This window comes from Pelophylax lessonae (assembly GCF_965119305.1).
Source record: "Pelophylax lessonae genome assembly, chromosome: 2".
Lineage (NCBI taxonomy): Eukaryota > Metazoa > Chordata > Amphibia > Anura > Ranidae > Pelophylax > Pelophylax lessonae.
In genome coordinates, this window is record NC_138769.1 from 337,824,631 (window position 1) to 337,845,892 (window position 21,262).

At 41.3% G+C, this 21,262-nt stretch overlaps 1 protein-coding gene across 1 annotated transcript in view; it reads left to right on the forward strand.

Moving 5' to 3' along the window:
• The window catches only part of LAPTM5 (lysosomal protein transmembrane 5), a 70,766-nt gene extending 49,779 nt beyond the window's left edge, over positions 1-20,987 (forward strand). Inside the window, exons 6-8 of the mRNA XM_082247760.1 lie at positions 4,746-4,838; positions 9,803-9,895; positions 20,569-20,987. Coding sequence (XP_082103886.1) covers positions 4,746-4,838; positions 9,803-9,895; positions 20,569-20,643 — 261 coding nt within the window. The 3' untranslated portion in view covers positions 20,644-20,987. The remainder of the gene's footprint in view (positions 1-4,745; positions 4,839-9,802; positions 9,896-20,568) is intronic.
• The last annotated feature ends 275 nt before the right edge of the window (positions 20,988-21,262 follow it).

Here is a 21,262-nt window from a genome sequence, read left to right on the forward strand (position 1 = left end):
GGACCTGTCATTGGCAGTAAGCTCCCTTCGGGTCCAAATTTCAGCCATTTCGGCCTTCACTGGGACTGCATGGGCGAAACACTCCCTGGTTCGCCAGTTCTTCAGAGGCGCTACTAGGTTAAGACCTCCTAGAAAGCCCAGGTTCCCTAAGTGGGATCTTCCTACGGTCTTGGAGTTTCTTTCCTCACTCACCTTGAATCAGAAGGATCCATTCTTCCTTAAAAACATCTCCATGAAAACAGCCTTTCTGGTGGCTATTACTTCGGCCAAACGGGTTTCTGAACTCGGTGCCTTGGGTTACAAGGAACCATTCCTTACGTTTTTCCCTGATCGGGCAGTATTGGTTCCGATGCTTGGCTCCAATCCGAAAGTAATGTCGGTATTCCATGTCAACCAGGAAATTGTCCTACCCACGTTCAAATCTCAAGATGAAAATTCTGTCCATCCTTTGGACGTGGGGGAAACTCTTCGGCTATATCTGGAGACTACAGCTCCTTTCCGCCAGTCAGACCATCTTTTTGTCCTCATCTGTGGAAAAAACAAGGGCAAACAAGCTTCCTCAAGATCTATAGCAAGTTGGATAGTTCAGACCATCCAGTGGGCATATAAAGCCAAGGGACTGGCTCCTCCAGAGGTGGTGACAGCTCATTCCACTAGAGGGATCTCAACGTCGTGGGCAGCTTCTCTTCATGTAGCTCCTGACGTGATTTGCAGAGCGGCTTCTTGGTCATCAATTCATACCTTTATGTCGCATTACTGTGTTGAACCGGCTTCTTTATCTTCGGTCAACTTTGGTTTAAAAGTCTTGTCTGTTGACGGTGCAAATTAAACCTTCTTCTGTTAAACCAGCAGTTACCCGCCCGGGTGTGTATGGCTAGTTATTTCCCATACGTGTGCTGCCATGGAGTCTGTCAGGAAAACGGAAAATTTATATCAATACTTACCGTAATTTTCCTTTCCTGATGGACTCCATGGCAGCAGGAGTCCCCTCCCATCTGCTGGAGTAGTTCTAGTTATGGAACACAGCTCCTGGTATGGAGCAAAGATTTATGGGAGTGGGGTCCTATAGGGTAGGAGAGGAGGCGGAGCCTACCCATACGTGTGCTGCCATGGAGTCCATCAGGAAAGGAAAATTACGGTAAGTATTGATATAAATTTTCCGTTTTTTTTTTATTTATTTGTGTTTTCTTTATACCTATTTTGTATTTAGGGCTGCTTGAAGTTTCTTTGTTCTATTTCAGCTGGTATCACAATTGTTCAGTAGCTGCTTTCTCCTTACTGCTTTTTCACCTCAGCGCAGATTATCTTCGATTTTTAAATCAGCAGAAAGATACCTCCCAAAGATGTACTATAAATTCCTACTCTTGAAAGGTTGAAAGTATACTCCTGTCAGTGAACAATGAGGAAAAGTAGGTGCTTGAGTTTGCTTCATGTGATGTTTGCAAAACAGTTAAAAAAAAGTTTGGAAATTGCAAACGCTCCCTGAACCCCATTGAAGTCTATTGGCAACCCTGCAAATACATTTCTCCAATTTTTTGTTTAATAGGCAAGGGATTGTCAATCAAATGGCAAGAAGAACTGGACACTGACCATTAGAACATGTACTAATGTCAAAATAAAGAAACCTTTGGGGGCAGCACTTAAAGTGTTACTAAACCCACAACATTAAAATCTGTGTATATGCAGTAAAGCATGCTTGTTATACTCACTGTGGATTGGAACCTAAGTGGCTAATCCTCCACATTGTGTAAAAAGGCTGTTTTATCCTGTCTTCTCTGATCCTCCCCTTCTTCCACTGTTCCCAATCCATCTGCTGAGAGAACAGAGCTCTAGGAGGCACTCTGCACATGCTCAGATTGATGTGTATTGCTAGAAAGTTTGTTTTATCTTTTTGGGAGTGTGCATGTGATCAGCACAGAGCCAATCAGCACTGTCTAGACAGAAAGCCAGGGGTCATGGAGCCTCATAGGGCAGTCAGAGGAGAATGAAAATTTCTCCTTCAAGCTTTACCCAGACACTGATAGAAGTCACAAAACTGCTCTAATAGTTGATGAGAAAAGGCATAGTTTATATTTATAAAAATAATTGCATTTCCATGTTCTGTGTACTGTGGGAGACCAGATATAGTGAATGCAGGGTTCTGGGTTTAGTAACACTTTAATAGATAAAGGATTAAAGGGCAACAATAAAAATGTGAAGTTCCTTTAAATAAAATGCTTGGGGTATACCTTAGGGATCATGCACACTGCAGCTAAAAAAAAGCTGCTTTTACAGACATTTGAGCTTTTATTTCTCTGCCTAAATGCTTGAAGAAGCTTGTGCTTTTTGTGTTCTTTTGCACATTTTTATTGAGCTTCTTTGAGCTTTTTTGAGCATAAGGGGGTTTTTTTTCCACAAACCCTTCCCTCATTTTTCCTATTTTTTTTGTGCTTTTTTCGAGCCTTTTTGAGATTTTTGTGCCTTTTCATGCTTTTTTTGTGCTTTTTTTGCCTGTTTTTGGGCACTTAGGTGTCTTTTCTGCTTGAAAGCTCCTCGCAAACATGCATTTTTTTTCTGCCTGTAAGCTCATGTGTCTGTAAACTAAAAAAGGTATAGTGTGCATGGACACTTTGGCTTACATGGAAGGGAGACTCCAGGCAGTAACAAATGAGAGCTCAAAAAAGCTCAAAAGCCTGTAGGAGCAGCTTCTTTAAGCTGATTGAGCCCTAAACCTGCCCGTGAATTGTTACACCTTTATGATGTGCTACAGCTAAAGTGACATACAGTATCTCCCAGTACCCAGTATCTTGGAGGTGTGTTTGGGGTCAATATCATGTTGGAATACTGCCCTGCAGCCCAGTCCCCAAAAAGAGGGGATTATGCTCTGCTTCAGTATGTCACAGTACATGTTGCCATTCATGGTTCCCTCAATGAACTGTAGATCCCCAGCGCCGGCAGCGCTCATGCAGCCCCAGACCATGACACTCCCACCACCATGCTTGACTGTACGCAAGAAACACTTGTCTTTGTACTCCTGACCTGGTTGACGCCACACACGCTTGACACCTCCTGAACTGAATACGTTTATCTTGGTCTTATCAGACTACAGGACATGGTTCCAGTAAACAATGTCCTTAGTCTGCTTGTCTTCAGCAAACTGTTTGCGGGCTTTCTTGTGCATCATCTTTAGAAGAGGCTTCCTTCTGGGATGACAGCCATGCAGACCAAATTGATGCAGTGTGTGGCGTATGGTCTGAGCACTGACAGGCTGACCCCCAACCGCTTCAACCTCTGCAGCATTGCTGACAGCACTCATACATCTATTTCCCAAAGACAACCTCTGGATATGACGTTGAGGACGTGCACTCAACTTCTTTGGTCAACCATAGCGAGGCCTGTTCTGAGTGGAACCTGTCCTGTTAAACTGTTTTTTGGTCTTGACACTGTGCTGCAGCTCAGTTTCAGGGTCTTGGCAATCTTCTTATAGCCTAGGCCATCTTTATGTAGAGCAACAATTCTTTTTTTTTTCAGATCCTCAGAGAGTTCCTTGTCATGAGGTGCCATGTTGAACTTACATTGACCAGTATGAGAGAGTGAGAGCGATAACACCAAATTTAACACACCTGCTCCCCATTCACACCTAATACCTTGTAACACTAATGAGCCACATGACACCGGGGAGGTAAAATGGCTAATTGAGCCCAGTTTAGACAATAATGGCTGTGTGTTGAGTTATTTTGAGGGGACAGCAAATTTACACTGTTAGTGTCGGTTCACACTATGGCGACACAACTTCGGGCGACTTAATGAAGTCGCCGTGCACCGCGACTTCGGCGCGGCTTGCACCGACTTCACATAATGGAAGTCAATGCAAGTCGCTCCGATTTCGCCCAAAAGTAGTGCAGGAACCTTTTTCTAAGTCGGAGCGACTTGAGTCGCTCCTATTAGAACGGTTCCAATTGCACAGAATGGAGCACGACTTGTCAGGCGACCAAGTCGCCAGACAAGTCGGAACAGTGTGAACCGGCACTTATACAAGCTGTATACTCACTACTTTACATTGTAGCCAAGTGTAATTTCTTCAGTGTTATCACATGAAAAGATATAATGAAATATCTACAAAAATGTGAGGGGTGTACTCACTTTTGTAAGATACTGTATAAAAAGAAAAAAATACTATGTCCTGTTTGTAAGCAATCAGCTGTATGATGTAGATATTTTAGTTGCTTTTCTGTAGAGCTACTATTATTGCTATCTGAAATAAATTGTTCATAAAAGATTCAGAGGACAGAAAATCCTGCTCCATGTTTTTATTTTCCTTAGGAAGAGATGAAGAATTCTCAAGCTGGTGACAATTAGTACTGCTGAAAACACAAGCTTTTAGCCCTTCATATACTTGCTGAGAACGCAGGGAAAGTTCACCATTGGGTTCCTAGACAGCAGTGAAGACCTAATGGGAGATCAGATTGGGTCACTGTTCATTGCTTATTTGTTAATGCACCCTGCCAGCTGCCACCAATCTTGGAGAAGCCGTATTACAGACAAACATTATATATTATACAGTTGGACTAATTATCTTTAATGTTTAGGGTTTAATTAAGACTGAAATCAAAATAGGCCATGATCTTGAATAAAATGTTATAAAGCACTCCAGCTGCCTGCGCTAGTATAGCTATATTTATGTTCTGTGTTTATATTTATGACACCCATTAGCAATTAGGTTCAGGGTACAAAATAGTAATGAGCGCTTTTCTTTCTTTCCTCAGAATTATATTTTGGTGAACAAAGTCCCCTCTCAGAAATATACCACCAGACTGATCATCTTCACTTTGCTCCACGCCGCTGTGATTTTGTACAAGGTAACATTTCTCTGTTTGAGTACACATGTCTAAACTTTATAGAAAGCTTTTTAATCAAACCGAGTGAGCAGAAAAAAAAGACGATTCAGCAGTTCAGTGCAATGTAATTAGCAAGATGAATATATACCATGCCTGCTCCATAAACTCTGCTGCTTAGCACAAGAAGAGTTTCAGCACTCACTGGAATAAACATGGCCCATTGTCTAGCATTATACTATTAAAAGGTCATCAGAAGATGAAGATTACTGAACAAAATAAGGTTATGTATTTAAAACCTAAAGTTAATTAGGCTTTGTAAACGCTGAAAATCAAAACCGTCCACGCAACTTTACCATTGCAGTGCCAGTGGTCCTTGGAGAAGCCTCTCTGATGAGCTACTGTACAGCAGATAAAACATGCACAGTCATAAAATTACACAGCTATATAAAAGGAACCACAACATGGCTTGCTACCAGAGCATTTTGAACACAATCTTTTATTTCCAAAATATTCCCTCTTCCTTTCGCCTACTTATCCGGCACACCATTTTTAACCACTTAACCTCCGGGAAGATTTCCTCTCCACTTTTTGCGATACAGCACTTCAATACTTTAATGGAAAATTGCAACGCTGTCCCAAATAAAATGTATGTCCTTTTTTCCCGCAAATAGAGCTTTCTTTTGATGGTATTTGTTTAACCCATACGCTATAAACAAAAAAAGGCCGACACTTTAAAAAAAAAAAAAACAATATTTTTTATTTTCTGCTATAAAAATTAAACAATAAGAAATAAAGGCCAATATGTGTTCTGTTTCATATTTTTGGTAAAAAAAAAATCCCAATAAGCGTAAATTGATTGGTTTGTGCCAACGTTATAGAGTCTACAATCTATGGCAGTGGTTCTCAACTCTTGTCCTCAGGACCCACTAACAGGCAAGGATTGCAAGATTACTGAAATATATCACAGGTGATATTATTTGCTGCTCAGTGATTGCGGTATCCTAGTCTGCATCTCCCCAAGGTAATACTTAAAATCTGGCCTGTTAATGAGTCCTGAGGACAGTGTCAGCGGGTTTGTGGTAGTGAGCCCTTATAGATCCCCAGCTCAGGATTCCCCATGGTGCAGAGTCCAAGCCCCAGGGCCCCTGATGGTGGGGATGGACTTGCAGGAGGCTGGAACCAGGTCGTGGCCCCCAGGTAGGCCCAGCTGAAGATGTGGAGACTGCTGGCGTGTGCAGAGTAAACAGGAGACTTTAAAGATATACAATAGACAAGCCGAGGTCAGGACAGGCAGCAAATGAACATAGACGGAGAAACGAAGCCGGGTCGGTACACAGGACATCAGATACAATAGCCAAGGGGTACACAGATTGGAGCTCAGAGAACAGTGAAGTTGCTCAAGCAAGGAGCAGTGCACTGAGCATGTGTACATATAGAGAACCACACAGGGAGGTGACCCAGGAAGTAATAGACAGGAAAAGGATATAACCCACAGTGGAGAAGGGGACGCCCATAGGAGAACAGAGAAGCCAAACACCACATGTGAAAGGAGGCAAGATAGAAGCACTGCAGCAAGGAGGTAAGAGTATACAAACAAAATTAAAGGCTAACTTGTGACAGACAGAAGATGAGAACCACTGTTCTATGGGATATTTTATTATCTTTTTATTTTTTATTTTTTTACTAGTAATGGCAGTGATCTGCAGCTTATAGTGGCACTGAAATATTGTGGAAGACATTCTGACATTAATTGACACTTTTTGGGGACCAGTGACATTAATACAGTGATCAGGGATAAAAAAAATATGCACTGTCACTGTACTAATAACACTGGCTGGGAATGGGGTTAACATCAGGGGGTGATCAAAGGGTTAACTGTGTGCCTAACCAGAGTTTTTTTTCTATACTGTAGGAGGTGCTTTTACTAAGGGAACAGGTGGAAATTTTTCCCTCCTTTGCAGTGATAGAAAAACTCTATCCCTTCCCTCTTGTCAGAATGGTGATCTGCCTTGTTTACATAGGCAGATTTCAGCTCTGGCTCTCTGCCTGACAATTGGCGTGTGCTGGAGGATATCGAGTACCCTGCACATACCGATCAGCTTTGGCTGTGTGTAATCACGGAGGAAGTAAGCCAACCGTGGTGCGCATGCGCACCACCTACCCGGGAGTGTCAGATCATGTATTTATACATCATCTGGCACACAGGTGCATCCCTGTAGCAATTAAACTGAGATTGGAACTACTGACTTGAAATATATTGTACCTTTTTTCTTTGCTTTACACTGTGGTCATATGACATCTGCTGCTTGCTCTACACTACACTACACTGTGAGATCAGTGGGTGGAGCAATCTGAAAACCTGTTACATCGCCTGCAGACATCACTACAGGAAGTTGACTATGCATTCTATGTATTCTTGTGGTTGCACAAAGCTGATTAGGTGCTGCCGCTTTCAAATGTGAGTAAAAAAAAAAAATAGCAGTAAAAAATATTAGTTATAATTTCTGCTAAGAGGTGTTATGAGAGGCGGCTAGCAGGGGAGAAGAAGATTGTCAGTCATTCTTGCTGGAGCAATTCCCCCCAAGAAGACACCGCTGATCATGTGGGCTGGAGAGTAAATGCCAATCAACCTACTGGAGCCAACCCTTATGCTGATGAGTCACGTGGGTTGCTTCCAGAGGCCAAATGAGGAAATAATTGGATTCCTAACAGAGAGATTTGAAGCATGAACAGTGAGGGTGGCAACATAGCAGCCATAGAATTGGTTGCTTTATTGTTGCCACTCACAGTAGGGAAGTATCATGAAACAGCAGAATCAACCACATATTTAAGAGCTGGTTCACACTACCACTACCAGAAAGTCGCCCTGTGACTTGAAGAGACTTGTTTAGAGACTTGGAAGAGACTTGGAAGAGACTTGTGCACTACTTTGAAGAGACAGGCGACTTTGTCTGTGGGGAATGCCTGGCTAATCTCTTTCTTCTTCCTGGAAAGTCTGATAACAAGTCGTGTCAATTAAGATAAGGAGGCAACTCCCATTGAAGTATATGGGACAGTCGGATCACAGGTCGCCTCAAAGTAGTACAGGACCCTTTTCTGAAGTCGGAGCAACTTCAGTAGTGCCAATTAAGACGGCACTGATTGATTAACATTGCTTTTGTTATCATAGGTGTGCGCAGCCTATTGCATTAGGGTGTGCACCCTAAAGCTCAAACACACGTGAGTGTGTGTCTACATATATATATGACCTCGGCACATAGATCTCCATGCCAGGACAGTGAAAGAGAAGTATGTAAACACTTCTCTTATGGCAAAGTTGGTAAGCAGGAGATCTTTCCCATCTTCCTATTGGCACACAGAGCAATAATGCTAATGCGCATGGGGTGATTAGGGTGTGCCCGGGCACACCTGGCACACCCTGTGCGCACGCCTATGTTTGTTATGTCAAGCTACCTGGGGCAACACAAGTTGCCTCACAAGTCGCGCTAGTGTGAATGGGCTCTAATACTTTCAAATAGCCAAATGATGACAAACTTCAGCACACAGGAAAACATCATTATTTTAAAGAAATACAAACAGGAAATTGGCATATTTAAGTATCATTAAACCCAACATTTGTGTTCTAATATTGTCAACTCCATCCAGTGGCCATAATGAGGTACTTTTCTGATTGAAGTATTTCAGGGGGAAAAAAAAAGAACGCAATATGGCCACTAGATGGAGCGAACAATCAAGAAATATTAGGGATATTACAGTCAGAATGCGTAATGACTGGGTGAATGTCTGTGACATTCACCATTCATCCAAACAATGTTTTTTAAATAAACCTCCAAGTGTATCTTAGTGATTGTAGGACCACATGGAGTGACCGTGACTGACAATGGATTTTAGTATAATTTTATAATACTGTTTTTATCCTTGATTTTTTACCGGCATTAGACAACAATTTGCTTGGGTGCAATGAATGAGAGATGAATATAGAATAAAGAGGGTACATACTGTATAATCTGGTCAGTATGGTCATACAGTCATATATGTCAGTATGGTCATACAGCTTACTAATGACCTCTGTGTGACATACGTCATAGTATGCATTCTCTTCTCTGTGATTGTGCCACACACTGGCATTGCCAGTGCCTTATCTAAACAAGATATAGTCGTGAAATAGTGGATAATAGTGATCGCTGAGCATTTTAAACCATGAAAACAATTGAAAAACAAGTACTAATGAGTAAAACTAAAATTCTTAGCCATTACACAGTAATGTATGCAAAGAGGCACATGAAATGCTTTAATCATTTGCATAGGCTTTGGTACCTTACATACACAGACACTATTAGTGTTCATTGTTAATGGAATATAACTCGGAAAAATGAAAATGACAAACAAACAACTAATAAGTAAATGTGCAATAAAGATACAAAAAACATCAAGCTGAGCATCTAGTTTTTTGCCAGTAACAGATAATTATTTTAAATCTGCACAATATTAAAAAATAAAAAAATATTAGCTAATTGTGTAATGATCACGGCGAGGTTTTGCAATCAAAACCTATCAATGTACTTCCTATGAGAGCAAAACTCAGACTGCAAACCAGACCCAAATCTTTGGATAAATATAAGCCTCATGAAACTGCTTACAAAGTACAGACACTTTTTTTATTCACTCTATTTTGAAAGTAGTTTTGTGACTGACAAAGGCTATAGCAAAATATCTTTCTAAAAGCAACAAAGTGTCTTATTCAAAGAGAGGATTCTGTTCGGGGCAGAAATGTATTTATTTTATTACACCAACTACTTGCATTTTGTTGGATGGGAAAGTTGTTTATGAGTAAAGTAAGACAAGTCTTACCCTGTCTTTGCCATTGTCCAGTTGGCAGTAGGTAAAAATAAGTCATAAAGAAGTCATAGTCTAAATTTGTAAGACACACATCCTTTATATAGCATGTAGAGTAATATTTTAATGGTTCTTCCCAATGTCTACAGGCCCTTATGATCTCCTGTGTCTGGAAAGTCTTCAAGTCTCTGAATCCTCCAGCAAAGGAAAAAGATGTGTCTCAAAAACAAGATTTTACAAAGGTAAGAGATAGCCAGCTTACCTGTCTACCAGTGACAGTACAATACTATAAATGCAGAGTTGGTAACTGTAAGATACAGCATCAGGAATTGTTTGTGGAGAACACAGAACTGTGCAAAGCCTCCATTCTATGCTGGATAATATGCAGGGAGGTCACCTCATTCAGAGGCAAAGTAAAAAGGGCATTTTTCATTTTCAGAGAAGTACATAGTTACATAGTAGTTGAGGTTGAATAAAGACAATAGTCCATCTAGTTCAACCTGTGTAGGTGTGTGTGACCGTAATCATCTCTCATACCCCTTAATGTTCTGATCCTTGAGATGTAAGTCCAAGAGTCTTTTGAAAGTAGCCATACTTCCCGCAGAAAGTACATCTTGTGGTAGAGAATTCCACAATCTTGTAGCCCTAATAGTAAAGAACCCCCCGCGTTGCCTGAGGTTAAAACGCTTCTCCTTTAATCGCATTGTATGTCCTCGCGTCCTCATGCAATCCTTGCGACTGAATAGCTTTTTTTCTATGCTGAGATCACCATTGAGGTATTTGTAAATTGCTATCATGTCCCCTTTCAGGCGTCTCTTCTAGTAGTAAGAATATGAATGAAAAGTAGTAAGAATATGAATGAGAATAGCTATTTTGATCAGAAGGAATGCAGGAAGGATTTTTAACCATAGAATGTTTCCTTTTTAATGGGTCAGAATTGACAGGAAAAAAAAGTGTTGGAATAGTTTTCTTTGGCCTGAATATATAAAAAAGGACATACAGTATATATATATATATATATATATATATATATATATATATATATATATATACACACATATACAGTGCCTTGCAAAAGTATTCGGCCCCCTTGAACTTTGTGACCTTTTGCCACATTTCAGGCTTCAAACATAAAGATATAAAACTGTAATTTTTTGTGAAGAATCAACAACAAGTGGGACACAATCATGAAGTGGAACGAAATTTATTGGATATTTCAAACTTTGTTAACAAAAAATAAACTGAAAAAATGGGAGTGCAAAATTATTCAGCCCCTTTACTTTCAGTGCAGCAAACTCTCTCCAGAAGTTCAGTGAGGATCTCTGAATGATCCAATGTTGACCTAAATGACTAATGATGATAAATAGAATCCACCTGTGTGTAATCAAGTCTCCGTATAAATGCACCTGCATTGTGATAGTCTCAGAGGTCCGTTTAAAGCGCAGAGAGCATCATGAAGAACAAGGAACACACCAGGCAGGTCCAAGATACTGTTGTGGAGAAGTTTAAAGCCGGATTTGGATACAAAAAGATTTTCCAAGCTTTAAACATCCCAAGGAGCACTGTGAAAGCGATAATATTGAAATGGAAGGAGTATCAGATCACTGCAAATTTACGAAGACCTGGCCGTCCCTCTAAACTTTCAGCTCATACAAGGAGAAGACTGATCAGAGATGCAGCCAAGAGGCCCATGATCACTCTGGATGAACTGCAGAGATCTACAGCTGAGGTGGGAGACTCTGTCCATAGGACAACAATCAGTCGTATACTGCACAAATCTGGCCTTTATGGAAGAGTGGCAAGAAGAAAGCCATTTCTTAAAGATATCCATAAAAATCGACGTTTAAAGTTTGCCACAAGCCATCTGGGAGACACACCAAACATGTGGAAGAAGGTGCTCTGGTGTAAGATTGTGGTACCTTCGGTACCCTTCCAGCCCATTTCTTCCGCATATAGCTACCTGTCCCTTTAACTCTCATGACGTCATCACTAGGCGCCGCTCTGAGCGGCTATTTCAATCGCCGGCTTTCACTCACAAGAGGTTTGTGCAAACCGCTTGTTATACAGCCTTGTCTGACGCTGCCGAAGCCTCCAGCTATTTCCCCAGTATCTGGATAGACCGGAGTCTCGCTACTTGATCCTGTATCTCGCTACTGATCCTGTATCTCGCTACCTGATCCTTATCTCATTACCGGACCCCTCATCTCTCTAAACCAACTAGTGATAAGTACCCCACAGGGGATTCCTTCCTATCAACTTACACTATCTACTCTTGCATACTAAAGACTGTTGCTATCTATGCATTACTATTTCTATCATCTGCACTGTTACATAGATTGCTAGCTCTTGAGTCTACTACCATCTATATCCTTGCACTGAGTTAGCAATTCCTGTACACTTCATCTGCTGTCCCCTACCACCTGTTATTTGTACATGATTGCTAACCTATCTGCATACTATCTATCACCATCTGCTAACACTCCTGAACATTACTATTGAGTGCCTATCATTGCTATCACTACTCACGCCTGTCCTTTCAGCACATCACCTCTATACTATCGTATACAACCTATCACTCCAGGAACATCTTATCTGAGTGTCTGTATATTTGCATGCTGAGGCAGGCTGGGCCACAATGATGAGTCTGGAGAGTTGGATATGGTAATTCAACAAATCTCTACACGACTACTGAGTGGAAATTCTGCAGCTGCAAATCCAGTTCTCTAAACAAACACCGGAGCGTTACAGATTGCACGAACCAGAAAAAAAAAATGGATTCAGCAGAATTAGCCACTCATGTGTTACAACTAACACAAAAGGTAGATGCATTAATCCTTTCCCTTGCCGAAGTGAAAAATGAAAATCAGACCTTGAGACAGCAGATAGCCCGTGTTTCACAGCTCACTGCTGCTCAACCTCGTGAGCCCAAAATAAACCCTCCTCTAGTGTTTACAGGTGATCGGAAAAAATTTTGTGAATTTAAAAACGCATGTCAATTGCTTTTTAATTTAAAACCTCGTACTTACACTACAGACCAACTTAAAGTCTGCACCACTATCTCATACTTGTCGGGTGATCCACGGGCTTGGGCAGACTCTCTCTTTGAGAAAAATTACCCTCTTCTTAACTCCTATCCTTTATTCTTAGCAGAACTCGCTAGCTTATATGAAGACCCAAATAGGCAGAGTACTGCTGACAGCCAATTGAGGGCTTTAAAACAAGGAAGGAGACCTGTTGAAGACTTCGTAGCAGAGTTCAAAAGATGGACCCTTGATTCAGGGTGGAATGATGCATCTTTGCGAACCCAGTTCAGACTCGGGTTATCAGAAGCCGTTAAAGACGAGCTCGCCCGAGCGGATTTACCTGGCACTTTGGATGCCTTAATACAACTCAGCATCAATATTGACAGGCGACTGCGAGAAAGAAAGGCTGAGAAAATGGGAGTACCATTATCCAATCCTTCTCGGGTTTCGCCCGTTGACCCTACTCCTATGGAGGTAGGAACCATACGCCCACCATTATCGTCTACCGAACAAGCCAGGAGAAGATCTGAAAATCTCTGCATGTACTGCGCCTCCCCGGATCATTTGATAAGCGTCTGTCCCCTTGTCCGCAAAAAAGAGGGTGAGTGTTCACATGTCTTGCTGGGGGGATTAACGACTTCTTTTTCTAATCCCTATCTTTTTATTCATTTGACCTTACAGTGGGACCACAATAGGATCACCACCAAGGCTATGATCGACACAGGATCTTGTGGGAACTACATTGACACTAGTTTTGTTGCTTTAAATAAAATACCTATTATTTCAAAATCTAAACCTGTCTCTGTTAGTTTTATTAACGGTATTCCGTTATCTTCTGGTCCAATTACCAATCAGACACAAGCACTCCTTGCTACTGCTAACGAGTCTCACACTGAGACCACCACTTTTGATGTATTACCTTCACCACATTTTCCCATTATTTTGGGACTTCCCTGGCTACACATACATCAACCAATCATTGATTGGAAAACACGGACTCTAATCTTCCCCTCTCACTACTGCGAGACCACGTGTAACCTCCAATCATATAAAAAAATCCTGTCCATGGTGTCAGATGAAATTTCACCACCACCATGTTATCAGGATCTATCAGAAGTCTTCCTTGAGAAAAATGCTCAAGTATTGCCTCCCCATAGGGACTACGATTGTTCTATTGATCTACTCCCTAATAGTAAACTACCTTTCGGTCATGTTTATCCTCTTTCTCAGGATGAACTTTCTCATCTCAAGGAATACTTGGATGAGAATTTAGCGAAAGGGTTTATTAGACCCTCTACTTCTTCCACAGCTGCAGGACTTTTCTTTGTCCGCAATAAGGATTTAAGTCTCAGGCCTATTATTGACTATAGGCAATTAAATACCATTACGATAAAGGATCGCTATCCTTTACCTCTCATTCCCGAACTCATTGAACAAGTGCGCGGAGCTACCTACTTTTCAAAATTGGACCTAAAAGGGGCATACAACCTCATCCGAATCCGTAATGGGGGATGAGTGGAAGACGGCATTCAGAACCAGATACGGATTATTCGAATATCTAGTGATGCCTTTTGGGTTGTGTAATGCTCCCGCAGCATTTCAGCGATTCATAAATGACATCTTCAGAGACTTACTTGATGTTTGTGTTGTGGTATATCTGGATGATATACTCATTTATTCTCAGTCCTTGTCCGAACATGTAAGACATGTAAGACTTGTGCTATCCAGATTACTCGCACACAATTTATACGTAAAATTGAAAAAATGCCTATTTCATAAGGAAGAAGTACTATTCCTAGGATACATCATATCTAAGAACGGTATCAAGATGGATATGAGCAAGATATCGTGTATACTGGATTGGCCTGTACCAACAACTCGTAAGGCATTACAACGATTCCTTGGATTTTCAAACTTCTATAGGAAGTTCATCAAGAACTTCTCTTCTATTGTGAGACTGCTCACACAACTTACAAGTGTAAAGAAACCATTCAAATGGTCTGAAGAAGCAAATAAAGCTTTCCGCTTGTTAAAATCAAGCTTCACTTCTGCTCCCATACTACGCCATCCAGACCCATCCCTCCAATACATCCTGGAGGTAGATGCGTCAAATATGGCTGTAGGAGCAGTTCTTTCCCAACGACCAACGAATACTTCACCACTCCACCCAGTTGCTTTTTTCTCTAAATCACTAAGTAGCCCAGAGGTGAATTACCCAGTGGGTGAAAAAGAGTTGCTTGCCATAAAACTGGCACTAGAAAATTGGCGACATTTACTTGAAGGTACTCGATTGCCAATACTCATATATACAGATCATAAGAATCTCCAATACCTTCAGACCAACAAGACTCTTTCCCACCGGCAGGTACGTTGGTCATTATTCTTCCTAAGATTCAACTTCCTAGTGACCTACACACCTGCAGACAAAAACAAAAAAGCGGATGCGCTATCACGGCTAACCGAAGATAACTGCGCCGAAATCCCTTCACTTCCTATAATACCCCATGACCGTATTATTGGTGTTGTTCGTTCCTTGAAGGAAGAGATTCTGCACAGTATAGGACTGGATTCACCACCACCACAACTAAGTGCTGATGCAGAAGGCTTCCTCTACTTAAACGACATACTCTACATACCTCCTGGTATGCGTACCAAGATCTTGGAATTATCACATGACGTACCTATGGCAGGACATATGGGTATGACTAAGACATTCAATTTGCTCACCAGGCAATTTTAGTGGCCTGATATGAAGACGTCTGTACAAAAATTTGTTTCCTCATGTGACATCTGTGCAAGGTCCAAAATTGACACTACAAAACCATCTGGTCTACTTTGCAGTCTACCAATACCCAAAGTTCCATGGGAAGTTGTGTCCTTAGACTTTATAGTAGAATTACCACCTTCCAAAGAATTTACTACCATTCTAGTGTCAGTGGACCATCTGACAAAGATGGCACATTTCATTTCTATTCGCAGACTACCTTCATCTAAGGAAACAGCGGAATTATTAGTGAAACATGTGTTCAAGCTACATGGAATTCCAAAGACTCTTTTATCTGACCAAGGTTCACAGTTCATCTCCAAGTTATGGCAAGCTCTATGTCATATACTACGAATTGAGCGAAAACTTACTTCTCCCTACCACCCTCAGACCAATGGACAAACTGAAAGAGTCAACCAGTGCATTGAACAATATTTGCGTTGCTACACCTCATACCTACAGGATGATTGGGTGGACCTCCTCCCTCTGGCAGAATTTGCTTACAATAACGCAACCCACAGTACTACTAAGCAAAGTCCATTCTACCTAAACTATGGGTTTCATCCCACACTTCTTCCACCACGCATCCTGCCATCAAGTAACCCAGTAGCCTCTGACTATCTTACCCAAATAAAAGACTCTCTGGGTTTACTTAACACCACCATCTCACATGCTCATAGCCAACAAAAAAGGTACTACGACCTCCGTAGAAGACCTTCTCCTCAATATGCTATTGGAGATCTCGTTTGGCTATCTACGAAAAACTTAAGGTTAAAGATCCCCAGTAAAAAGCTTGGGCCTTTGTTTCTAGGACCTTTCCCAATTGAGAAGCTCATTGGGAGAGCTGCAGTTCAACTCACCTTACCGGCAGATCTTAAAATACACCCCATCTTTCACGTGTCGCTACTGAAACCACATGTTCCCAACCAAGGAATAAGACCTACCATCTCGCCTCCACCTCCAGTACAAGTTGAGGGGGGAGAAGAATTTGAGATTAAGGAGATTTTGGATTCTCGTATCCACAGAGGGAAACTCCAATATCTCATAAGATGGAAAAACTATGGACCCCAAGACGACACCTGGTTGGATACTTCTGACGTTCACGCTCCCAGGCTTATACGAAGGTTCCACTCCAAATACCCGGAGAGACCAGTGCTATAGGCCTTCCGGAGCCGGCCTTAAGGGGGGGGTACTGTAAGATTCTGGTACCTTCGGTACCCTTCCAGCCCATTTCTTCCGCATATAGCTACCTGTCCCTTTAACTCTCATGACGTCATCACTAGGCGCCCCTCTGAGCGGCTATTTCAATCGCCGGCTTTCACTCACAAGAGGTTCGTGCAAACCGCTTGTTATACAGCCTTGTCTGACGCTGCCGAAGCCTCCAGCTATTTCCCCAGTATCTGGATAGACCGGAGTCTCGCTACTTGATCCTGTATCTCGCTACTGATCCTGTATCTCGCTACCTGATCCTTATCTCATTACCGGACCCCTCATCTCTCTAAACCAACTAGTGATAAGTACCCCACAGGGGATTCCTTCCTATCAACTTACACTATCTACTCTTGCATACTAAAGACTGTTGCTATCTATGCATTACTATTTCTATCATCTGCACTGTTACATAGATTGCTAGCTCTTGAGTCTACTACCATCTATATCCTTGCACTGAGTTAGCAATTCCTGTACACTTCATCTGCTGTCCCCTACCACCTGTTATTTGTACATGATTGCTAACCTATCTGCATACTATCTATCACCATCTGCTAACACTCCTGAACATTACTATTGAGTGCCTATCATTGCTATCACTACTCACTCCTGTCCTTTCAACACATCACCTCTATACTATCGTATACAACCTATCACTCCAGGAACATCTTATTTGAGTGTCTGTATATTTGCATGCTGAGGCAGGCTGGGCCACAATGATGAGTCTGGAGAGTTGGATATGGTAATTCAACACATCTCTACACGACTACTGAGTGGAAATTCTGCAGCTGCAAATCCAGTTCTCTAAACAAACGCCGGAGCGTTACATCTGGTCAGATGAAACCAAAATCAACATTTTTGGCAACAATGCAAAACGTTATGTTTGGCGTAAAAGCAACACAGCTCATCACCCTGAACACACCATCCCCACTGTCAAACATGGTGGTGGCAGCATCATGGTTTGGGCCTGCTTTTCTTCAACAGGAACAGAGAAGATGGTTAAAATTGATGGGAAGATGGATGGAGCCAAATACAGGACCATTCTGGAAGAAAACCTGATGGAGTCTGCAAAAGACCTGAGACTGGGACGGAGATTTGTCTTCCAACAAGACAATGATCCAAAACATAAAGCAAAATCTACAATGGAATGGTTCACAAATAAACATATCCAGGTGTTAGAATGGCCAAGTCAAAGTCCAGACCTGAATCCAATCGAGAATCTGTGGAAAGAACTGAAAACTGCTGTTCACAAACGCTCTCCATCCAACCTCACTGAGCTCGAGCTGTTTTGCAAGGAGGAATGGGCAAAAATTTCAGTCTCTCGATGTGCAAAATGGATAGAGACATACGCCAAGCGACTTACAGCTGTAATCACAGCAAAAGGTGGCGCTACAAAGTATTAACTTAAGGGGGCTGAATAATTTTGCACGCCCAATTTTTCAGTTTTTTATTTGTTGAAAAAGTTTGACATATCCAATAAATTTTGTTCCACTTCATGATTGTGTCCCACTTGTTGTTGATTCTTCACAAAAAATTACAGTTTTATATCTTTATGTTTGAAGCCTGAAATGTGGCAAAAGGTCGCAAAGTTCAAGGGGGCCGAATACTTTCGCAAGGCACTGTATATATAATGTATATTTAATAGAGATTTAGGTTCTATATTCCATATTCCTTTTAGATCTCCTCATACTTTTTAAGTTAGTATTGATTTCCTTTATAGACACCCTCCCTACCCCCAAGGATATCTAATTTGAATAGAAGCTGCTACATCACATTTGAGACACTAATTCTAAAACCTAGTTTGTAAACTTGCAGAGAATACATGGCCGTAAAAATAAATTGACTAGAAAATGTTAAATGTCCAGATTTTATGGTCTTAGGGCCATCTTTTAATAATGGAACCTGTAGGCACACACACCCAGAGCTCAGCCCCTTAGCTAGAATTACCTCTTTTACACAGAGCTTGCTTTACAGGTTCCTACCCAGTTTAAATAATGAAAGATGCTGTAATTGCACCTATATTTTTGATTTCTTTGATGCTACTGATGATAGGAAATAAAATTGTGTCCAATAAGCAATACAAAAAAGCCCTTTTGCTACTGCTTGAATGGAACCTACTAGATACAAAGGATCCACATGGACCAACTCTCCTATGGCTAGTCTCCTGACAGGATGGTTTGTTGTCACTGAAGTTTTGCCTTAGGGGGTTTGCACCATTCTTACATTACCTTTGGATTACAAATATTCTTGTTTGAGGGTGAGAGCTCCAATGAATATTAACCACTTTACCACCGGAGGATTTTGCTGTCTTCCGTCCAGGCCACTTTTTGCGATTCGGCGCTGTGCGACTTCAACTGACAATTGCGCGGTCGTGCGACGCCGTACCCAAACGAAATTTACGTCCTTTTTTTCCCACAAACAGAGCTTTCTTTTGGTGGTATTTGATCACCTGTGCGATTTTTACTTTTTGCGCTATAAACAAAAAAAGAGCATTTATTTTGAAAAAATAACAATATTTTTAACATTTTTTTATATGAAATTCCCCCCAAAAAAGATGTAAAAACCAATTTTTTTAAAAAATTTTGGCCAATTTGTTTTATGCTACATATGTTTGGTAAAAAAAATCGCAATAAGCGTATTTTGATTGGTTTGCGCAAAAGTTATTGCGTTTACTAACAAAGGGAAAGATTTCTGTCATTTTTGGTGTTTTTTTTAACGCGTAATGGCGGCGATCTGCGATTTTTTTTGCGGGACTGCGACATTGCAGCGGACAGACCGGACCCCTGACTGACATTTTTGACACTTTTGGGGGTACCAGTGACATTACTGCAGTAATCAGTGCTATAAATATGCACTGTTACTGTAAAAATGACACTGGCAGGGAAGGGGTTAATTTTATTGGATAGGGAGGGTTTAATGTATGCCTGGTGCTTACTGACGTGTAGGGGGGAAGGGGACTGAGTGAGTCATGGACAGATCGGATGTCCAGCTATGCTGAACAGTCCGATCTGTCACTCCCTGTCACTATGGAGATCCGCCCGCTGTGTTTACACACAGCGGGCGGATCTCCAGACTCGATCCCCGACGATCGGGTCAGAGCAGCGGCGATCGCCGCTGCTCCTCCCCTGGCCCGACTCCCGCTGTGAATGAAAACAGCGGGAGCGAGCCTCCGGCGGCGCGCAAGCGCCGCCCAGAAGGGGGAGTGTCCAATCACGTTAATACTACGTGGCTGGACGATAACGAACCACTCTGCCGCAGTAGTATTACTGTGAGCGGTTGTAGAGTGGTTAAAGAGCCTCACTGCCAGAAGACTTGTTTGTTATTCTAATCCGCTGGCCAGTGGTTAGACAGGGCTTTTTACACAGTAGTTAGGCTGCACTGCTGTTGATAATATTATTACCGTATATATTTAATAATATATTATTAGCACTGTCATCTTGCATTATCTTGCATTACTCTACATTGCCAGAGTATTTACTTCTGTTAGTGCCGATATGATATTGCTTTGTTAACATTGTTCCCTTGCCCCTGCCTAGTCCATTCTGGCCAGGCCCTTTCACAGGCAGCTGGGGAAATGAACAGCATTTATTGGCTGTACATATAATTGTTCTGTCTTTAATACATGGTTAATACTGTCATTGTCATGTCTTCTCTTACAGGGCTTGGCCCTAATAAAAACCTTTGCAATATTACTTGTGTGTCGGTGATTGTTAGGTCCAGTTCAGGGCAGGTCACAACTGGAAATCACAGAAGAGCCTAGACATATCTAGCAGCTCCTTAGGTGTTCAGAGCTACTCTATTTCATTCAGATTGTTTTAGTTACTGCTTTTATAATACCAAAAAAAAAAAAAAATCACCCAGAGAGCTGTCAATATACTGCTTCTTTATTTTCTACAAATGTCATTTCTTTGTGTTACAGGTAGCACTACCATCCTATGAGGAGGCTGTTAAAACAACATCAAAAGATTTGCCACCTCCATATTCCACTGTCTAAGCTACAAACCAATAAAAGAAACCAGCTTCTGTCCACAGTAATGAGCCATTCTTTATGCTTCCAAGTGATGGAGACCAAAGAGAACATAGTACATAGTGCAGTTTCCAATGCAAAGCAACAAAGACCAAAAAAAACTACAGTGCATAGAGGCTGTCTCGCTTTACAGAGCAATGCAAGTAAACATGTTTTCATAAAATCTATTTTGCAGACAGACCATCTTTAGAATTTCAGGATTACAGCAGAACAACTGAAAATTAATTTTAACTCTTCTTAATACCACGCAAAAGATCTATTGAAATGAGCTGTGCTTTTATATGCAATAAAATGTGCTCAGTATAAACCTATGTGCACTTGTATCATTTTGTAAGTCAAGATTTATAGGGAAGTTTCATTATTAACCTTGGAACATTAGAACACCAGTGATGGCGTAGGAGAAAAATACTTTTAAATTAGAGAAAACATTTGGGAAATCTAAAGTAACTTTTAGATTTGGCGATTAAAGTTTAATTTGCTTTAAAAATAAACTATTGATAATAACACACAAGTTCTGAAGCTAGCAGAGTAAAGTACATTATTGATTATAAACACTGTAAGGGTATTACAGTCAATCTGTGACACA